The sequence below is a fragment of the Perca flavescens genome, chromosome 13 (assembly GCF_004354835.1).
Source record: "Perca flavescens isolate YP-PL-M2 chromosome 13, PFLA_1.0, whole genome shotgun sequence".
Taxonomy (NCBI): Eukaryota; Metazoa; Chordata; class Actinopteri; order Perciformes; family Percidae; genus Perca; species Perca flavescens.
The window spans coordinates 5,165,503-5,188,471 of NC_041343.1; the positions used below are offsets into that span (position 1 = coordinate 5,165,503).

The following is a 22,969-nucleotide window of genomic DNA, read 5'->3' on the forward strand; positions in this document are numbered from 1 at the left end:
TCAGTGGGAATCGAACCCAGATCTCCCACACCAACGGCATGTGTCATATCCACTGTGCCATCACCACCCAATACGTCTTGAGCCACATCTGAGCATGTATGACACAGTACTGTGGAAATAGGTCTTTCTTCCTGTGTGTGTGTGTGTGTGTGTGTGTGTGTGTGTCTCTCTTTCACTTCTCACGTCTCGTTGCCAACAATGACCATATATCCCTGTTAAGTTTGTTACTTAAAGTCCTGCAGATTCTTCTAATCATACTGCTGTATTTTGGATATGCGCTGGGTTTTGTCAGAATGAATGTGTTGCATGGCATCAACAACAAAAAAATACTGTGTATATAAAAGTTTTGGGATTAGTTGGTGGTGGTCTAAAAATGAACCCCTGCTTTTCAAATGTTGCCCTTATAACTTCGGGCCCCCCTGTATTTTTTTTTCTTCAGTTTTTTAGCCCCCAAGGTGTATGCAAATGACTTCATGGGTGAGCCAGGTTACTACAGCATTTCTCGGAGTTGCTGAATGTACCCTATGTCTGGACGGGGGCCAGCTGTGTTTGTGTGTGTCTGTTTGGTCGAAGCTGAAAGGCCACGGCAACCCCCGCCGCGGTGCTAGGTCTCGACCGGCCTTGATTTATTTAATCCTTTTACAATGAGGGGGCCTGTAAACCCATCCATTGAGCGTTAAGCTTTGTCCTGCAACAGTAAGAATCTCTGTCTCCCTCTCCATGGCGACTGAAAGAGCACATTCTTGCAGGGAGCCACATAGCATTGGGAAAATGTGTTTGCTCTGCCTTGATCCACTCTGCTCACCGCACTAACCTTTGCTGTTTTTTCAGCAAAAACGATGGAAATTGTTAACACGCTGCACTGCTCCAGTTCAAACGGAGACGACAGAAGGTCTGAGTCATCGTCGCTCCTTGTGCTTGGGTTGCGTTGCAGTGGATTCTAGGATTGGTAATTGAGAACCGGTTCCAACTTGGAATCGTTTTTATTTTATTTTTTTTATATCGTTTGGAAAATTTGGTTTTGAATCTGATCATTGGTTCCAAATCTAACATGCGCAAGTCTGGGTTTCCGTGGCGACCACCACCGTACTTCCAGGCGCTTGTTGTGTTGCAGCCATGGAGCACGGTAAGCGGCGCTCTAAAGTGTGGCTTTATTTAACATTAAAAAGCCCGGTAAAACTGTAAACCACCATTAATCATTTAATAAAAAAAAAAAAATGTTTAAGATTATTTTTTAGGCTTTTCCTCCTTTAATTGACAGGACAGCTAGATGAGGGAGGGGGGGGAAGAAATGCAGGAAACCGTCACAGGTCAGATTTGAACCCTGGACCTCTGCGTCGAGGCATAAACCTCCAAGTATATGTGCGCCTGCTCTACCCACTGAGCCAACCCGGCCACCAAAATATTTTTTTTTATCTGTGCAATAAGTGTGTGACCCGTTTCAACTCCACCGCTCAATGAATCGGAATCGTTAAGAACCGAAATCGAAGAGGAAAGCTGTGTCCCAATTCAGGCGCTGCAGACTTTGGAGGCCACAGCCTTGGAAGTCTACCTTGGCAGCAGCCTTCAAAGTCCACGAAGGCTGAACCGAGCGAGAGGTCTCCGAAATGAGACGGTCTGGTCTGCAGAGCATTTCCTGTTTGCGTCGTAGCGCCGCTCCTGTCGCCTAGCAACCTTGACAGCTGTAGCTGATAAGTGATAAAAATGCTAACTACAGAACTGAAACTGAGCCAGAAGTCGTTCTTTTTATTTTACCATTTGGTCAAGTGTCTCAGTCAGCTCACCGCGGGGTCTTTGAGCAGGACTGGCCGGCCACATATCTAGCTACTCCCGTAGAGCTAGCTGGCGTCAGGCAATTTTTGAAGCAAATTTGGAGCACATTTTTAATTTTCCATACATTTTCATAACGCCGCCTATATTCAACATCTACACAGTAAACTTCTCATCTAAAACATTCTCAGAAGTGAATGTAATAATGAAATGGCAGACAAAAAGAAAAGGAATATTGGTTGTTAGCGTTTGTGTTTGCCCGTGCTTCTGATTGAATCCTGTGGCTGCGAAGGATACAACAGTTGGGCCCTCCGAATTCTGTAAAAGGAGGCCGCATTTGTTGACCGCATTTGAAGGAGCCTTTAAAATTAAATTAAATGGGACAGCCTTGTGACGCACTCTGAATTGGGACATAGCTGAAGAATTGGAATTGGAATCAGAATTGTTCAAATGGATACGATGCCTAACCCTAGTGGATCTGAGAACAGAGACTACTCTCTTCACAGTCCAAATAGACTCAAATAGACTCCCATGTGAAAATAAAGAGTTGTGAGCTTTGGTTAAAAAAGGAAAAAAGACAGGCAGTCAGCCTTCTTTCCTCCCCAGACGGCCCAATAGACCTACCAGTCACTGACCCAGATGTGGAGCCCCCTCTGCTCCCCTCCTCAGTGCAGGCCTTCGTCACGTCTGGGGACCAGTGATTTGGGCAGCTGTGAGCGTATATGAGCCAAGACAGCTGGTTATGTGAGGGAGGGAGAGAGAGGACGGGAAATGGAGAGAAAATGTGTGAGACAGAGTGAGATTTGTCCTCCTGTTCCTGAGGAGCTCGGATCATTTCCTGGTGCTCCGGTTCTGGGCTGTGAAACTATGCAAGGTCCCTTGTGTAACGTTTTCCTCTGTAGCTTCAATAAGAAACGCTTGTTGTAGGCCACACCTTTGTTGTGGGGGTGGGGGGCTGTGTTGTAAACTGAATGAGTGTGTAAAGCACAAATGTCATTTCTTTTACTCCTTTTAGTGGACTTCTTGAGAAAAGATGTACTATCAATATCTGTAGTTTCATTACACAGAGTTGTATTGCATCATTGTTGTGATCGGTCGCATTGGTGTGTCATTACTAAAACAAACGATTACGTGTTGTTGCAAAGCTTCAAGGCATTTAAATGGCAGGTAGGAATTCACTTTCACTGCCATGCTTCTGTTTCAAAGAGCCAGGTGTTCTGCTACTGTACAATGAAGCTGCAAAAATCCACTTCCTCTTTCTCTCCGCATCCCAGGAGATTATTCAGGACCCATGCAAAATAGCAGCTGTATGATACTTGATCCAACAAAGCTCTTCTCATGTTATATGATATATGACATCAGGGCAGGAGCTCACTACTTCCTGTGTAGGTGACTGCTGTTTATCAGCACATTGCTAATAGTCTTGGGTCCTAAAGGCCAACTCCACCTGCTGCTTCAGGCTGCGTTCACACACGGAAACGGTGATCCGGCAATTTGCTGCAGGGTGGTCCGCTGGTGTGGGAGTGTCACAAATGACCCATCTCTGTGATATGGGTCATTTGTAGCACTGTAGCACAACTAGGCTGTTTATTTCACAGTTGCTGTTTTCCGTCAGATCGTTTATAGATTTTGATGTTTCCGAGCGCACTTGAAGGCAGCTTTATTTCAAAGGAGAGAGAGAAAGAAAAGAGAGGAGCGAGACATGGCGAGTGCTTTGTTGTTGCAGGAAACATTCAGCTGTTCCCCAAACTCCCGGGCAGTTCAGAGCTCGTGTTTGGTGTATTCAGACTTTCTCGTGGCAGTGATAGAGGCAGTGATGTTTCCTGTTTCCTGTACGGGACTCTCACACGGCCTGAAAACACACCGACAAGTCTGATCTCCGGTTACATGATTGGCCACCCCAGCGTGACGTGGGGGTTGCGTTTCTCCAAAAGTTGAGTCAGTCTCAACTTTTCGCTGTAGGCACGCTGTGTTTTTTTTGGTTCTGCAAAAATGAAGAAGTGGTGACTGATGTATAATATATGACATTATTAGATTGTTAATACTGATGCATCAGCAGCATTATTTTGTATGTTTGTAACTGCTTGAGGTGGGGCTAGTTTGACCTACTTTATATACGGTTGTGTAGTTTAGTGGAGTGGTTAGCAGAGAAAGCTGTTGTATTTGTTATTTGGACTGACTCTTTGCTTTTTTTGTGAAATATAATAATTGTACCTCTTTGGGCCTCAGTACAAGTACTTTTAAAATTGTACCTAAGTACAGTACTTGATTAAATGTACTGACTTACTTCCCACCGCTGAAGATGGAATATATCAGAACCAACATGCATCGACCTTTGAGGATCGGCCCAGAGAAATGTTTGTTTTTGTGTAACTTGGTAAAAGCCTGTCCGGTTGAAGCGATCACATGCAGTGGACATGTCTGACTCCAGTCTTGTGATCCTGGACCACCAACAACAAATTAGTTTGACTTTTATTTGACTCAACATGTCTGCTTAGGGACTAAGCTAGTTAAGGAATTAATAAGATAATGCTTTCAGGGGGGGCCCTCAGAGGGAGAGCTGAGGCAAAGCCATCCTATATGTTGTTTAGACAGAGAAGAAAAGCTGTGATGCTGCTTGGTAGGATTGTGTTTGTGTGTGCGTGTGTGTGTGTGTGTGTAGTGTGCAGTGTGTGCAGCGTGAGGGGTGTTTTCCACTGTGTAAACTCCCGTGCTGCATTCATATGCTGTCGGGAAGAGTAGAATCGAGCCCATGTGCAAGTCAGCAATATAAATATGGAGGAGTGTATCGCGCTCAAGGGAAGAGGACATGAACTCTATGTGAGCAACCGATGACCAATAGGAATGTGTACGTACAAACATCAGTAACATTGTTAATGCACATTGTTAGTGGTGGAATGTAACTAAGTACATTTAATCAAGTACTGTACTTAAGTACAAATGTTGAGGTACTTGAGTCTTCTCTTTTCATGCCACTTTCTACTTATACTCCGCTACATTTCAGAGAGAAATATTGGACTTTTTACTCCACTACATTCATCTGTTACAGCTTTAGTTACTAGTTATTTTACAAATTCAGATTTTTGCACACAAAACACGTCGTTTAAATCTGATGTAAACTAGCCAACAATATAACGGCCTACAAGTCCAGGTGAGATGATGAGACCATTAAACACACAACTGGTTGGATCCTTTACTCTTTCTACAATGGGAGGAGAGTTCTTTACTTTTAATACTTTCATACTTTTACTGTAGTAACATTTCCAATGCAGGACTTTTACTTGTAACATATTATTTCTACAGTGTGGTATTAGTACTTTTACTTAAGTAGAGGATCTGAGGTAACACTTTACAATAAGGTACACAAATAAATAGGTAGTTAATGATTAGTTACTGTTTTTGAAAGAGTAACGAGTAACCTTTTTCAGAAGGGTAGTTACCCTTTTTCAGAAGAGCACCTTCTGAAAAAGGGTAACTACCCTTCTGAAAAAAGTTAACTACCCTTTTGAAAAAGGGTAACTAATCATTCGTTACTCTCAAAAACAGTAACTAATCATTAACTGCCTATTTTTTTTGTGTACCTTATTGTAAAGTGTTACCGGATCTGAATACTTGTTCCACCCCTGATTGCTTCCTCTTCCTGTAATACTGCAGCACAAAGCAGCTCCAGGCTGGTTCATCTTACATGGCTTTTTAGTTACACAACATATGGTGTCATTATATCTGGACAGAAGCACAGAAATACAGCAAGGCATTGCAACAGAAGGAACTCTTTAATGAGTTTTAGGGGAGTGTTTTCCCTGAAACCGAAAAAGCACAGACGGACGTCACGTATTTTCACTTTATATATCAACTAAAAGTTGTTTTTTTGGGGCCCACCCACCCCGTGATATTGATTCAGTATAAGATTTGCTTTAATAATCCTCAATTGTGTTACACTGGGATTTACACTGGGATTTCCGGGAGCACCTGAAGGCACCATATGTGGGCTCGTAAACCAATCCGTTGGAGCGGAGTTTGTGTGTGGATAAGCCGACAGAGCAGAGCCGCTGCTGTGCTCGTTGGGTCCAAACTTTTATTTGTCTTTCTCACTTGGTCAAGGAGACCTCGCTGTTTTTGCGACATTTATCTGAGGTTTTAGCGCTATATCGAACAGGCGCACGGCTAGAAAGAAAACGAGAATTAAGGTTTAAAAACTGCGTTGTACTTTCGACCCGTTTTGAAATCCTGCCATAAAGCGTCAAAGCAAGTCTAGCGTTATGGAGCGAAGGTAAGACAATGTCCTTGAATTTTGAGTATAATTCTATATATATTAGCTACAGTATCCCCTCGTGGATATGATAGGCTACACCATTTTTCCTAAAATATGCTTACGCTGCACGTGTCGTGTTTTAGTTGGAATAAATAATGCGAAAAGACTGCACGTTGAATGATAGAAAGGGTTTCCTAGGTCTTAAAGAAGTGTGGAAAATATCCCTTCCTTAACTCCTTCCTCATATGACTCCACCTTTTTCACTTAGAAGAAAAATATAACGGAGTCAAAAAAAAGTAGTTCTAATTTACCACTAATGTCAGAACACAGTAGGCTGTTAAACAAAGACTGAAAACTTGAGAAGGTACAAAACGAAGTTTTAGAAAAGTATTGCCTTTTTAAAAATTCAGTTTTGGAATATTGACTTTAAACATATGAATTATACAACGCAGGTTAACAGGGTTTATAGTTGTTAAGCATCTGAATAAAACTTGTAAGTTATCACTGTATAATAAAGCAGCCCTCACACCAGTCATAGTTGAGATGCTGAGGAAAGTCAAACCTGCTCTGACAGCACCAGACAGTCAAATGCACTCAGTTCTGCATCACTGAAATTTGTAAAAAAAAACAACAAAAAAAAACATTTAAAATATATATTATTATTTTAATTTTTTGTATCAGCTGTATACGACTAACCCTGTATGAATGTGATATGATTGCTATCATTGTTGTATAGCCTGGCTCAGTTGAAAGTTAAAATCAATTATTACTTACAATGTTTCTATTGATTTAAAGAAGGCCTGGGGGCTGAAATGTTGTCAGAATAAATAGAGATATGCATATGGAGCCAGACACCCTTTGTAAAACATTAACAAATACAGTGAATGTCATATGCCTTTCTTTTATTATCTAGTATGACAGTCAGTCATAACTGTAAAAGAACATTAAATAAACTACTTAAAAGTATATTTTTTCCAGGGTTAAATTACGTGGTATTTGGATCATACATGGACTCGGGCATTCACCGATACCAGCGTTTTAGACGGTATCGAAGGCATTTCCAATACAGGTAACGAAATAACTCTGATACAGTTACACCATCTGGTACAATTACTGGGTGAGACCACACAGGGACCAGCTGACGTGGCCCTCTGTCCTCTCTTCCCTCTACTGAAGTTGTGTTCAGTGGTGCATTGAGCGATTGAACAATAAGGCATTTTGCTCCTGCTATCAGCGCACACTTACATGTCCGAACAGAGGTCAGAGTCTGCCTTTTAATAGGCAGACACTGCTCCGTTGTTTACACACTAAACGGCCATCCAGAAACAACAACGGGAGAGGGTTAGGATTTGTTAATGGGTGTTAACAGTGTGTCCCAGTGTTCCATTCTGTTTTTCAGTTTGATAAGTAATGCAAACATTATATCTGTGGTAGTCTACTCTCAATGGACAACTGTGACAGCCATCAGGAAGCGGGATTAATAATAGCCATTAAAGCTTTAGTGCGTAACTTTTTGATATTAATGAAAGTCCGTTACATTCATGCCATTGCCAAAAGAGTTGCTACAAAGCTAATTAAGACTATCAGCTCCACACAACTCTCTCTGGATCTCTCAGTAGGACTATGTTCAGAAGATTGTGGCGTCCGGTGACTTTCCCACGCGGAAACTCAAGTGCAGATAATGACCTCTTCTGAAGAGTCCATCATGTTTTTTTAATCCTCCGTGTCCTCCTTGGCTACTGGCAACTGTTTTGTTGGCATTACTTAGAAGAAACTACGCACCATAGCGTTAAGTTGGCTTTGAGTTTTTTAAGTGGCTGTAAAAGATGCACCGCTCTAGAAAAGCAACCTCAGACCTTCTCAGACTCACAATATCTACTTACATGATTGTCCAACTCCTCCATTTTTCGGCATTACTGGATCCCAGAGAGCCCTAACTTTGCCTTGAAGGACCCACCACAGTAAAAACACATTTGGTCCATTTGGAAAAGCTTTCAAGGCATCAACAGATTCCTTTCCAGCCAAAACCCTTGTTCCTACAGCATGTAGATATCCCACCCATTCACATCATAATTTTAAGCTACTAATCAGTGAAGAAGAGGGCAGTTTGAATTTCCCGCTCTGCTGCCTACATGGGTGTGGGTGGCCGTTGAGTGTGGAGGGAGTGCCGGCTGAAGTGAAAAGGCTGAGCTGTGATGAGAGCATTGTGAAACCCCAAGGAGCCGTGGTCAGCCCTGCTGGTGGTTGTGTAGTCAGGGAACACTGGCACGCACAGTTGTTGTATCAAATATCTCAGCCTAGAGTCTGCTGCTGATTGGCTCTGTAATGTTACTGCTCTACTTTAGGAAGCAAAGACACTCTGTTGTGTTGCTATGAAGTCGGGAGTTTCCTCCAATCTGCGTCCCTTGGAAAGCCCATAGCTGAATTGAATGAGGCGGATGCTTTTGGATTGGAGCGGGGAAGCGGAGCATAATGTTTGCCATTACGTCTGTAATTGTTCCTGCCGTAATGCTTGGCCTCTTTGCTGGTTGTATTCCAGCCTCTCACTGAGCTCTCCTGGGGAAAAGCCTCCTCAAACTGTAGTCACACAGTCAGCTAAGGGCTGCAACTGAAAGCTGTCATTGTTCCTTAGGCCTTCATACGTCTTTAGCTTCATCCTATCTGGATTGTATCTTCTATCAATGTAAATGCCAGGCATGGGCTATTGGCTCTCATTTCCCTAGCTGTGAACATCTGGGCCCCCACCTCCTTCCTAGTGTGTAACATGTAAAAACTATAGGGCACAAAGGAACTCTGCATACTGTTAGCCTCCAAATAAATCATTTATTTCTCATTAACAAGATCTTTGGCAAATGTGAAAGAGGAAAAAAAATTATACAATCAGATTTTGTGATGTTTGCAAATATCCCTTTAATGTTAGTCTTTTTCTGTTTACCAGGCATGGTGTTCAGCCAGTGAAAACGGTCCTATAATATTTCCTGTGACCTACTAGGGACAATCTCACCCTCTGCTGCACACATTATTTTATAAATTTGTCCCCTGCAAGACATCCACATTTGTGAAAGTGCACTACTTAATCCCTGGAATACCCCTTTTAAGCGCCTGCAAGCTATAAATACTGTAATAATGTTAAAAGAACTCTTCAGGCTTTATCAGTCCCACAACCCTAAATTGAATCCCTTTGACCCAGCTGGATTCCAGCAGTGAGTGTGTCAGAGGCAGTCTTGAGTGCTGAGCATGCTAGCACGCAAGAGCTGCTGGCCCTCCGACTCCCATCTGCCCTGACAGTAAGCAGACGGGAGTCTCTGTCCATCCTCTGGAGATTTCTGCTTTTTGTTGCACTCCTCTTCTTAACGTCTTCCAGTCGGTCTGGTTTCCTTCATAAAAGTGACGTGTCAGTGTAAGACAGCACAGTTGCACAGTCAGCCCTCCTCTACATGATACCGAAGGGCCTTTCTGATGCCTAACAGTGAGTAAACAAAGCTGCCTCAGCGCTTTTGTCTGTGGTACCGCAGCACAGAGGGAATTGTCTCCCTAAGGGGTGAATTGTAGCTCCTCTTTTCCCCGAAACGAAACGATGGCGGCTCTTGTTTACGGATGCTGGCGCAGAGGCCGGCTGTTGATTCTGAATTGATTGTGCTGCTTCATTAAAAATAGCACACAATAGAGACCCAGGACTCCCAAGTTAGTTTCAAACATGATTTATTTACTTGGAGCAGTGAGGTAGTTAGAGAATCTGTGTTGGCGATGGTTTGCTTATTTTGAGATACTTCTCACAGAGTTTATCAGATCTCTCTCCCTCTTGGATGTAATGCATGCTGGATGTCTAGCCATATCTGCAGAAGATACAGAGATTCTTTCCCAGGTGTATTAGAGTACCAGAGAGGACAGATGCTGAAGACAGGGCTGACTAACACTGTTGGACTTCTGTAGCTGTCTTCTAACAGTCCATATAACTACAGCCATAAGAAACTTCTTATGCAAGGTACATGAGCATGTGTATGAGCAATTATACTGAATACTAAAAGACATATCAAACTACTTCTCACTCTCGGTAACAATGTTCAAAAACTTGTGTATAAAATAATCAATGTTTCAGTATTGCAGTGGTAACTCTGATACCCTCTCACACCTGCTTGCCCATACACCAGATGTGGTGATCAATGAGGAGTCCAGTGAGGTGTTCGTTTTGGAGGTTGCATGGACCTTTGATCCTAGCATGGAGGAAGCTCTTTTTGACCAAGGTCATTAAATACCAGCCACTCCTAAACACCAGCCCAGAGCTAGGCTATAGGTGCTGACTATTTGTTTTCGCATTTTGCAGCTTGGGACACACACACAGGCTGGTTGTAAGAGGGCTTGGAGTGCCCCAAAAAGAGGGCTAAACGGCTAGCAAGTACTGTGCTCTGTCTACTATCATAGGCAGCCGCCATATACGGCGAAGATGCTGTTACTTATGAGAATGGAGGGATATGCTTAATGTTATGAAGACCCATGCTTTTGTTCATGTATTCAACTGCATCTATAATATGTATGACCCTGTAAATTGTTCCCTTCAAGTGGACTTGAAGAAATTGTTAAAATGTGTGTGTGTCGAGCATCAGCCAAAAATAATTCAACTTTAGAAAACAACGATTGGCGGAATAGATTTGATTATCCTCTACAAAAAAGCTGAAATGTGAAATTCTGTCACACAGTGTGAGTAATCTTGCAGGGTGGGTAGCTCGGTAGATGTAAAGACTGGATACCAAGTCTAAACCTCATTTATTAATCATGTGCTTCACAGTGAATTAGTGTCAACCTGAACAGTGTTTTTTTTTTTTACCCAGTAACTCATTCCCTGACACTTAAAACAGCACTGCACCAATGTAACATCAGTTTTACGAGTTAAAAAAAAAGGATCAAAATCAATCCACACATTCTTCTTTTTTGTCAAAATCAGGTGCAACAAACATTACCAGCAATGCAAAAGTAAGGCGTGTCACTGCACATAGATCAGAATTCTAGTATTCATGCACTGTTACTGTGTACATACGTATATTATATAAGTATAGTATTCTGCCAAAACAATGATAAACTACAATTCAGCTACAAAGTTTCTTTCCCTTGCCATCAGCTCATTAGTTTTACTCTGGTCTTGATGTTTGCATTCTAAATGCACTCGATGGACTGTCAATTAAATCAGCTGCAAGCAGTTTACTCCGTAGTGTACATTTAGCATGCGAAAGAGGCAGCCTCATTAATTTTTTTTACTTAATGGTCTCTGGGCAAGAGAGCCAAGTCTCAAACAGTGGCTGGCTCTAAATAATGATATTCATAACCGACTTACACAGCATCATAAAGCACATGTGTGTGCTTTATGATGCTGAGTCATAGTATCATGCTGAGTAATGAGTAAATTCCACTTTTATTGTCTTGTTATCTTCCAAACGCACAGTTCAGTCTTAAGCTGTCTTTAACTCAGCTTGTTTTGTTCCTGGAGATAGTTTGGTAAGCACTGGCCTACTTTCAACAGTATTGCAGTCAAAGCTGAGCTCAGCTTGGCACAGCAAATTAAAATTGCGTCTCTCTAAAGACTGGTTATTTATTTGATTGAATTCTAAATAATCCTTTAAATTGCATGTGCGTGTGTGAGTGTGTTGGACTGAATTTTGAAGCAGGTTAAGTAAATATGATGTCAAGTCTGTGAAAAACATCAGAGAAGTGGAAGGATTGTGACTGTGTTTATAATCAGTGAAAGGAATGTGCCCTCAAATATATAAACTACAAAAACTGATGCAACACAGCAGTTATTCCACTTTAGCCCGGAGCGCGTCAGTCAGAAGATGTTGGTGTGATCACTTTGTTTTCAAAGATTTCCTGACTTTCCAGATGTGGTGTGGCTGAAGGAACACAATTCACAATGATCCTAGATCATAGGTAATGGGTAATGTTTTTAATAATGTGTCAGAGCGTGGACTGGGTGTCTGCTGACTGCTCCACATTCTTTTATTGGTCCCCGGGGATTCCGAAAGGATAGTTGGGCTGTGCACTGCAAGAGTAGAAGACTGCAGAGTAAAGTTAAAATAGGTCAAGTTGTCGGTCAAGGGCAGTGTGAAATGCAGCATGATGCAAGTGTCCACAGAGGATCAAAGAGAGACAACTAGTGACAGGAACTGGCAAGAGAAGAGACAAAAAAGACAATTGGAGTGGACATGTTTTGGCAACTGGTGCTGCTTTCAGAGTTTTCCTAGGATCCAGTTCTTCACATTATAAGAATATACTTGAATATTCAAATGAGTAAGTATAGTGTTATGAGGGTGACATAGTTTGTTTTTAACCCTGCAGTCAAACTGTTTTGATCAATAATCTCCAGAGAGTTGCAGATCTACCAGGACATTTGATTGATTGGCATCTTTCGTCAGTCATTGTAAAACGTATATTATTTTATTGCTGATTAATAAAAATATATATTTCTTTTTTTCCAGAGTTTTGTGTCTGTTTAATCAAGACTGATAGACGGCTTAAAGGGGAACTATGCAGTTTTTTTTTAGCTTAATTTACCTTGACTGAACACCTTTGGAGTCATTGGAATGGTTATATGACTTTTTCCGGGTTGACTGGTGGTCGTCTCTCTCCCGGCTAACACGGTAGCGATGAAAAAAGCATTGTCGGAGGAACAGAGAAAGAGGAAACTGACCGAGAGAGGACTCCGACACGAGTAGACATAGGAGCTGCCAAATATCTATTCTGAAGCTATAGGGGGAGCTCTATAGAGAAACCTGCCAGCAAACGGTGAAGAAATGGCCAAGACTTTAAACTGAACAGATTTCTCAATTAAAGGAAAATGCTCTTGTGGCCAGGATAGCTCAGTCGGTAGAGCGGGCGCACATATACAGAGGTTCATGCCTCGACGCAGAAGGTCCAGGGTTCGAGTCCGACCTGGGACGATTTCCTGCATGTCTTCCCCCTCTCTCTCTCTCTCTCCCCCTTTCATTGCTTTCCTATCATTAAAGGCGGAAATGCCCAAAAAATAATCTTAAAAAAAAAAGGAAAATGCTCTCAGACCTCAGAAGTTAATTTCATATAGCGGAGTCAAGGAAACTGACCCAAGAGTGGGAAAACACTCTGCTCCTGTCATCTCCCCAGTGAACAACAGTCTGTGATTTCCATCCAAACAATGCAGATTGTTTGATTCACTCGATAGCCTTCCGGTATTGGCCCCAAATCTTTATATTAGTGCATCCCTTCTTTCCACATCTCTCTAAAGCAGAGAAAAACAACTGGTGTGTAGTTTAAGGAGCTTACGAACCTTTTCCCAGACATAGTATCTGGTGAAAGCGCTTTGGGTTTTTAAGTAGGTCTGCTCCTTGTTTTGTCTCGTTCTGAAGGGCAGCGGAGGATACTGGTATTGGATGTGGAGGATTCCTTTGTAGTTGCCTGGGAGGTGGTATTTTAGAACGAGGCCTCCGCCTCAAGGAAACTACACATGCATAAAGGAAGGGTTTGCATTAGAAAGAAGCTGAAATGCACAATGGGACAAGCCTGAGCAGCTTGTATGGGGTTTCACTCTAGTCCGTGGGTAGACCTTGTGTGAAAGCTGAGCCGGTGTCAAACCCACACTTACTGTAGATTAGTAAACAGTTGTGCAGGAAGATCTAAGATGTGTCCTTCTTTCCTTCCTTCCCTCGTTCCTCAGTGTCTAAGAAGCACGGGAAGCTGATCACATTCTTGCGTACCTTCATGAAGTCCCGGCCCACCAAGCAGAAGCTGAAGCAGAGGGGCATCCTCCGGGAGAGGGTGTTCGGCTGTGACCTGGGAGAACACCTCCTCAACTCAGGACATGACGGTGAGAAACATGCAGACACACCTGAGAGCTGAAGTATTCCCTTTATCCATTTAGGCTGGCTTTCTTAACACCATAACGTCTCAAAAAGTGGCCAGGGCCTGACATTAGCAGGCCCTTGATTAACAGGCCTTTATTTGCCAATACCGTGACTGCGATACCTGTTCCTAAATGATACTTTTTCTGATACAAATTTTATAAAAAAAAAAAAAAAAAAGACATTACACATTACGGCACAAATCTTTTTATTTATTTTTCAGCTCTTTACTGAGGGGCTCTCTGTGTAACGTAGAGGTTTTCCTGTATACCTCTGTAAATGAGTAACGTTAGACAGCCAATCACAGACGTCATTAGATCTTGGTAGAGGCATGCTGCGTGCTTGTTGGCTCACAAGGGACAAGTGAATTTTCTACACTTCATACTTTAGAGCCAATTTGGTCGCTGCCTAAAAAGTATTGAATTCGGTACCCAGCCCTCCCTATACGACATCATAGCTAACGACAGTGTCAACGACACAGTGTGTTCAGGGCTGCTATGGCAGAAGGGGAAAAAACCCGAGCTCCTTTTAAAGTCCTGTGTGTCCGTCCAGATGGTGGTAATGTTGAGGGGGTGATCAGTGCCATTTGCACTAACGACTAAACAGCAGACATGACATACTGACGTTGCGGCAGAGCCCCAAGACAGTGGAGCATTGTGATCCATTAGGCTCAAATTAAGGAATGTAATTATGAACGTATACCAGTGACATCCTGGCTGCCAGAGTTCAGTGCTTATTCATGCTTTTGTTGCTGCTTCCTCAATTCCAATTAATGAGCTAATGGAGTTTAGATGAAAGTCGTCATGAACCATCTTCTAAAATGCACACCACACACTGTCTGTAAATAGTAGAGGTCGGCCGATTCATCGGTTTTGCCGATTAATCGGCACCGATAGTTGATTGGTGGAACTATCGTTATCGGCAAAAATCCATGCCGATAGTTTTTCCTGGTTGCGTCCGTTGCTGGAGCGGCTGAGAGCGGTCATTCATTACACAGTACATGAGAGCTGAGAAGGCTCTGCTGGCATCATGCATTACAATAGATCCTCTAGTGGCAAAATAAAACTATCACTGATGCCTCCTGTTGTTTATTTTCGACACGTGTTACTGCGCGCTGCACGGAGAGCACATGCTGTGCGGAGAAGGCTGACATCAGATGCGCGTTTAAAGCATCGACAGCAAAAAGGTTTGTTATATCATTATAAAGTTATTCATTTGTTGAATAGATGCTGCATTAGTAGAGAAAGAACAGCACAACATTATGTTTGTTTGTTTGCTTTCGAGGCTGAGATGACGCTAAACATTAGCAGTAGGCTAACTAACCTCAAGCGGTTAAAACACTTACAAAAATGAACGCAAATCCGACCCAAATCGTCCACGATCCGTCTAGTGTCTGCTGCTGGAGAATTGAGATGTGTAGAATCGACAGCGCATTCATTTTAATGCATCAACAACTGCCCGAAAGCACGGTACTAGAGTCATATGGTGAAGCTAGATAGAGAAAGACTGGAGAGAGCGAGCGTTATATGGTGGAGAGACATAGAGAGCGACAGGAGAGAGAGAGCGTTATATGGTGGAGAGACATAGAGAGAGACTGAAGTGAGGGAGTGTTATATGGTGGAGAGACATAGAGAGAGACAGAAGAGAGGGAGCGCCGGCGCTAGAACAAAGCCGTGAATCAGAGATATAAAACGTGTTTTCGCCGATCCGTCTCTAGAAATGCGACTGTAGCGAGCATGTCATTATCACTAACGTTATCCACATTTATATTTACACGCAACAAATGATATATCCAGCTTCAAAAAAGTCTAAAAGTCGGAAGTTAGAATGAATGCATTGTGCAAAGAGTGGTTGCTATGGAGATGATACACAGTGTTGAGTTCCGTTGCTCTGATTGGTTGTAGGTCTATCCAATGAATGCAGAGGCATTCATTTTTCCTGGTTCTGTTGGAACACGCCCCATAATCACAGCCCAATGGAGCGGTTTCAGACTCACATTCTGACTAGAATCTGAGTAGGACCAGGTCAGGCTAGGTCTAAACCGTTCTACAGAGAAGAATGGCGTCACTGTTTTGAGATTTGGCATACATTTGGGCCTTTTTTTTGTCAATAGTTTTTTTGACAATAGTTTGTCCTTTATATGAATTATAATGCTCATTATGTTTATTTTTGCACTGGATGACTCCAAATATGTAGGAGACATGCTTGTGTAGCATTGCTGTGGGTGTAATATCAATAAATATGACATTATTATTTTGATTATTGGCAAAAGCGTCTGGACTTTTTTTGAAAAAATGTATGTATTTTGTCAACTGTTTCATCCCGTATCAATTCTAAATACTATCGGTCGATTAATCGGTTATCGGCAAATACGGCCCAACCTAACTATCGGTATCGGTAAAATCCACTATTGGTCAACCTCTAGTAAATAGCAGCTCTGCCGGCCTTTCTGGTTGTAATTAAGGTAATAGCCGCCAAGCTAAAGTCCGTACCTACATTTAGCTGCTGGAGCTCCATTGATTTCCAGGGCTCTCAGCAGCGCTGTGTCTGGTAGGTGATATGATGTGATGGTCTCAGTGACCGAGTGGGAGGATAATGGTGTCCTGATTACACTGTTACATCAGTTAGAACCAGCGTTAACGATGCTGCTCCGCTGTTGCTTGATCAATAACTTCATTATAGCCGATGTTGACACCCACTTGAAAACCCATTTATTCGTGTTAATGGATCATATTCTGTGTGACATGAATGGTTCATCATCGTACCAGCACATTAGCTCACAGGGATCACACTTGTCACACTTGAGTCCTGTCTGGTCACAGATCACACCGATGGTGCTTTTTTAGCTTTGACAAAAACGATCTCTCATGTTGTTCTCCACTCTCCAGCAAAATGCTTCTTCTTTTCCCAGTGCGGTATCTCTCTCTGACCACATATTTAAGGCTGTTTGACTCTCTGTGGTCTGTACATGAAGAATCATACAGATGTTTGTAGAGGCAAACCTGTTCTTCCCAGCTGACCGTGTTGAATTGAAAGTGCAGCGCACGCACAGGGGACGCGTAGTTACAAAAATTCTGAGGGCCACCCGCCGCGACAGCTTGCGGAGCCTTCGCGCTGGAAACAACAGTCGGCATTTCATGGCTCGCGCCTCTCGTGCCGGGAATTTATAAGTAAAGCACTGAAACGCTGCTGCAATAAAGACAGATCCGGGTTGTAAGTTGAAGGTGCCCTTGAGCAAGGCCCTTAATGCCAACGGCTCCTGTGGAGCTGCTCAGTGGCCAGCAGATCAGACTGTGGTTGTATTTTACAGCTTCCAGGTATGAATGTGGAACTGAATGTGATCAGGGTGTTGCTGAAAAAGAGAGGCAGTGAACCTTACCTGAATAAATAAAGGTTAAAAAAAAATAAAATAAAGTTTACTATACTGCGGTGGCACTTTACTAGTAAACCTGCATTTCAAACTGTAATGTACGGCACTTATGCCAAGAAACCTGTTAACACCCTGTGCATCCTGTACGGTTGGTTAGATGTTGACAATATAGTCTTTAAATGTCATGAAACTTTCAAAAAAAAACTACAAAACTTAAAAATGTCATTAACAAAATGTTGTCCTGTTTGATCAGACAGCTAGATGTCTTGCTGTGTTATCATCAGCTGCTTCAACAAAAAACTGAGACTTGGGGGTAAAGTAAAATCCCAAAACATATGAACCGTAAAATAAATGTTTCTTTTCATAAATCTCCCATTAAATCCTCATATTTGGAGTGGTATGCCAACAAAGGAGCGATCAAAGGGGATGTGCCTACATTTCTAGCTCGGTACTACAAAAGTCCACTTTACAGTATCACATGTTTTTTTTTTATTAAATTCCAAAATTTCTTCGGATTCCTCCACAAAGCACTTTCACATCCAGACTGTGGAGGTCAAACAGAAGCGGTACGTTGTTATTTTTCACAAAGCCTGAGTCCTAACCAATTTCAGACGAGCTTTGAAGCTGAGTAACTTGCACATTCTCACAGACTGCCTTCATCTGTCAGAGACTGCTGGCCGTGATTAACATTCTGCTTCCTTTTTCTGTGTAAAAGGGTTCTTTCTTTCTTTATTTGTGCATATAAAATAAAATGAAAAGGAGGTGCAAAGGTAGGATAAAAACAAAACCCTGAGGGCTTGTAAAAGGAACCCACCTAACATTGAAATTACAGACAGCTGTACATCCTTGACACAACTTTGCTAATTAACATAAATAATTTTAAAATATTTAAAGGAAAGAAGAAAAAATATTTAAATGGAAGCAATTGGTATGCATTGCTCTCGGGAAATGACCCAGGTAAATGTGTTCAGTTCTACTCTACCGCTGCGGTAATGCAGAACAGTTTATAGGGATAGTTGTAATATTTTAAAGTGAGGTTGATAAAGGTACTTATCCATAGTCACTAGTCAGTGTATTAGCTAGGGCTGCAACAACGAATCGATAAAATTCGATTACTAAAAAAGTTGGCAACAAATTTAATTATCGATTTGTTGTTGCGCAACTATTACGCCACCTAGTTGCGGAGATAAAAAAAAAAAATTGAGTTGAGCGCAGAGCGGAGCAGCGCGAAGCGAAAGAAAAGAAAAAAGAGCAGAGCGGGGTAGAGGAAATACGGAGAGAGACCGGAGAGACCCGTAACGTTGTTCTGAAACACTCGGCGGAGGCAGAGATATCAGTACGACCCAAGTCATCCAAGGTGTGTTAGCATTTCACACTAAATCAATCAAAAACGTGTTAATTGCAAGATAAGCAAAAGCGACACGGCATGGCAGGGGCGCACCACGGTGATGAGTCAGCCCCTAAAACGTAAACATGATGGAGTCCTTGATGAGGAGGAAGGGAGTTCAACAGCAGGGTAAAGTCACTACACTATCCTACTTCTGTTCCGGTCTGAGTGAGGAACGTACCTCCAGTAGCTCTTCTGGTGCTGCTGTTTACTCGTTATCCAGCTGACTAGCATGACAAGCTAGCGTTAGCTTGTTAATAACAGTAATAAAGCAGGGGTGGTATAGTTTGCAAGACTAAAGACACGGTTTTATTCACTTGCCTTTTTTGGCCCATTAATTTTTCAATCTGTTGTCATGTATATATTATGTGCTTTGTCCCATATCAGTTATTGTTGACAAATATATTAGTGTGTGGTGTATAAATGAACTTAACTTGCACTTACTACAATGATGGTAATAATTTAATGAATAAGTGTGTGTCTGTCTGTCTTGTCTGTATCTGCTATTTGAGTTACTTACCTTTACACACTATTAACTAAAACAACAAGTATGTATGTATTGAGTTGATGTAAATCAATGCTTTTGTTTTTTTTATCCGATTCATCGATTAATCAAAAAAATAATCGACAGATTAATTGATTATTAAAATAATCGTTAGTTGCAGCCCTGGTATTAGCTACAGTAGATGGCGGTCGGCATGCCCCCAGTTTGGAGATGCAGGCAGGAGTACCGACATGGAAGCTAAGCTAATGTCCTACTGTGGACGGAGACAGCAGCTAAACATATTCTAACCACATAAAGGGTCTGTTCTGATCTGGTATTAAAATCCGATATAAGTGATCCGATCGCAAGTGGACAGCTCTAGGTGCTTGTTTGTTCTGAGAATGTGTCTCCAAACGCGTCCTCAGTGACCACTTATGATCGGATCTTACATCCCCACTCTATATGCAAATAAACATGTACATCATTTCCGTTTGCATATAGGCTGGTTGTGCGTTTATAATGTCAGTTGTTACTTTCACATAAATCAAGTGAAAAATGAAAAGGCGCTGCCCACAGTCGGTCTGTGTGCCGGCCATAGACTGTAGTCTATATAAAAGGGTGCCGACATAAAAGAGAAAAGAAAAGACAGGCAAAAGAAAGGCCCACCTAAAAAGAAATCAATATATATGGTTTAAAATGATGTAGTGCTTTCCTCAAAAAACAATGTATAGACTAATACCAAAGTGATCCTTCTCAATCATCACTTACGACTCACCAGAAGTGTGTGGTGGGTCATAATCAGTTGTGCAAATCAATCAATCAAATCAAATATCACAATTTTTTTGACCAAATACCTCCATATCGCGGTGATATTGTAGGGTTGACTATTGGTGCTTTCATAAAATATTAACACAATGAGATTTGTGATAAATAATCCTCAGTAATGTGGATATAATGACTAAGTGGGTAAAGGGAAATCATAGAACAGCTAGAACAGTCTGGTAAGTTCAGAAAATGACATCACTTCACTAAAGAGCAGCCTTTAAAACCAGGAAAAGACAACACTTCATCATGTTACGATATCTAAAATTGAACACAATGTCCAGCCTCATATATCGATATAAAATCTATATATTACCCAGCTCTAATTTGTGGGCTTGAGGCAAGGAGCGTTTGGGCATGGTACTCTAAACTGGGGACTCTACTGGAGCTAATACACAGACTATGGAGACGTAGATCAGACAACCACACTTCAAAATATCAATTTGAGCTTTCAAAAGTGGCATTTAATGGAACCAAACCATCACTTAAATCAGTTGGAAGCACTAAGAGGATTCATTCCTGTTGGGAGTCCAACACTGAGTCCCCTTTCAAACACATGTTGTGTATCTTTGTGATAAGAAGACCTCATAAGAAAATCTTCCCACGTGAGGAACTTGGAGAGGATTTATCCACCCTCGTCCTCTCCTCTGGTGCAGAATGTAGTTTCCTCAAATCTCGCCTTGTTTTCTCTTTTGCTATGTGTGGAATTTGTCTGTCTAAACAGCTGCTTTGGCGAGTGCCCCACTCTCTGTCATCCTCTGAATGATATGTGAGCTGTGGGACGCCTGGGAGCCTCCATATACACATACACGACACCATCCTTATCACACACACACACACACACACACACACACACACACACACACACACACACAGAAATAGCATGTCTGTATGATTCATGGTTGCTGAAGGAGAATTAAGAAGCTCTGTGTTTTTCTGAGGTTATTCTTTTTTTGTCACACATCACTGGCATTGTGCTTTGAAGCCGAGTGTATGTGATTGGCTGCCTCATTCACTGACAACATGTTTTTCTATTTGCTTCATCAGAAAAACTGCATCGATGTAGAAAATGGGTTAAAGGGCAACCAACAGCACCACATAAAGAAATTAAATGTTCTCAAATGTCTTCTGGATATGGTTTCTACTTTAGAAACCATAGTTCAAATGTTTTCACCCACACTCAATAATCCTTCTGATCCTACAGCCTCTTGTCCAAAAAGCCCCCTAAGCGCTAGCCTTGACCACTCTGCACTCACTCTTCAAAAAGGAACTCATCGTATTCTTGACCTGGAAGCTCTCAGTAAAGACTGGACAAATATTGACTGAGGTGCGATGTGATGACACGCTGTTTTTCTCTTCGCAGTGCCCCAGGTCCTCAAGAGCTGCACGGAGTTCATCGAGAAGCATGGTGTGGTGGACGGAATGTACCGCCTCTCTGGAATCGCCTCAAATATCCAGAAATTGCGGTAGGATACACGCTGCCTTTTTATCACAGCATTTGATTAAAGTGTTTATCAGTCTCCACTCTGTGCATATGCCCCTTCCACAGAAATGTGGATGTGCCTTCACATCTAAAGGCTGATAACATATGAATTCAATCTAGGGTTATTGCATCTGTAAAAGAAAAAAACAGGATGACGTGCAGTTTTCAACATCAGTTTTTACTATGTGATGTCTTACCAGGATAAAAACTTGTGCTTTGGTAATCAGAGCTTTTAAAACAGTTGTGGCTTCATACGTTTTGTGGCCATTTTATAAGTTCATATTTTTGTTCTGCTATGCTGTGAGGCTGTAAGGATAATGCTGTGTTTACATGTCGATATATAGGATAGGATGTGGGGATGACCATATGCAACAGTTTGAGTTTGATTTCCTCTCTAAACTCTGAGTAAACAGTGTCCCCTGATTGTCAAGCTGCCTAAATCCAGATGAGACAAGAGACGAGTTCATAGAAATATTGATACACTCTCTAGGTCACCTTCACTTATTAGTGTACGCTAAGCAAGATTAGCTTTGTGGGCAGCAGCAAGAACATTTAGAACATTTGTTTTCACCCTGGGTTTGGCATCTCAGGCCACATACAGTGCCCTCAGACACACTTAAGTAACTGGGTAATGCAGGTAATTCAAGAACACGTTTGCATACATTGGAGGAACCTGGTTACTGTAAATAAGGGTTTGCATGCATACTGGAAAAGCTGGAAATTCAGTCATAGAAACACCTGAAAATGTATTAAAATGAGCAAATCCATGAATACATGCAGTAGGTCAGTAATCAGATGTGTCCCATATTTTGGAAGCACGGCTTTCTTGAGGTACACAGACGTGAGAAAAAGCTGTGCTGTCTGTCTCTGTCTAACTGTCTGTCTTTCTGTCTGTCTAACTGTCTGTCTAACTGTCTGTCTGCCTAACTGTCTGTCTGTTACAGCTGGGCAGTTTATCGATATTATATCGATATCGTGATATGAGACTAGATGTTGTCTTAGATTTTGGATATCGTAATATGACATAAGTGTTGTCTTTTCTTGGTTTTAAAGGCTGCATTACAGTAAAGTGATGTAATTTTCTGAATTTACCAGACTGTTCTAGCTGTTCTATTATTTGCCTTTACCCACTTAGTCATTATATCCACATTACTGATGATTATTTATCTAAAATCTTATTGTGTAAGTATTTTGTGAAAGCACCAGTAGTCAACACTACAATATCGTTGCAGTATCAATATCAAGGTATTTGGTCAAAAATATTGTGATATTTGATTTTCTCCATATTGCCCAGCCCTACTGTCTGTCCATCTGTCCTCTCAAGAAAGCCGTGCTTCCAAAATTTAACAAATGCTTAAATGCTCAGCAGTTTAGAGAGACTTGTAGAGGCTTCTTGATGTTTGGTTCAGTTTTAGTCTGAGGTTGGATGAGTGCTTACTTAAGGTGCTGACACACTAACCCGATAATCGGCCGTTGGACAGTCTGGCGAGGTCGGTGACTCGAGTCTGTTCCGTGTGTTCCGTGCCTTCGTCCGGCTGA

The 22,969-nt window shown here is 41.9% G+C and overlaps 1 protein-coding gene across 4 annotated transcripts in view; it reads left to right on the top strand.

Moving 5' to 3' along the window:
• Positions 1 to 22,969, top strand: part of arhgap32b (Rho GTPase activating protein 32b) — a 145,346-nt gene that overhangs the window by 107,838 nt on the left and 14,539 nt on the right. For 3 of the 4 annotated variants that reach the window (XM_028594955.1, XM_028594958.1, XM_028594956.1), the window contains 2 exons: positions 13,701 to 13,850; positions 21,311 to 21,413. In XM_028594955.1, the coding sequence (XP_028450756.1) occupies positions 13,701 to 13,850; positions 21,311 to 21,413 (253 nt within the window). Of the gene's footprint in view, positions 1 to 5,758; positions 6,041 to 13,700; positions 13,851 to 21,310; positions 21,414 to 22,969 lie in introns of those variants that run through there. The other variant, XM_028594959.1, reaches the window with a different exon arrangement.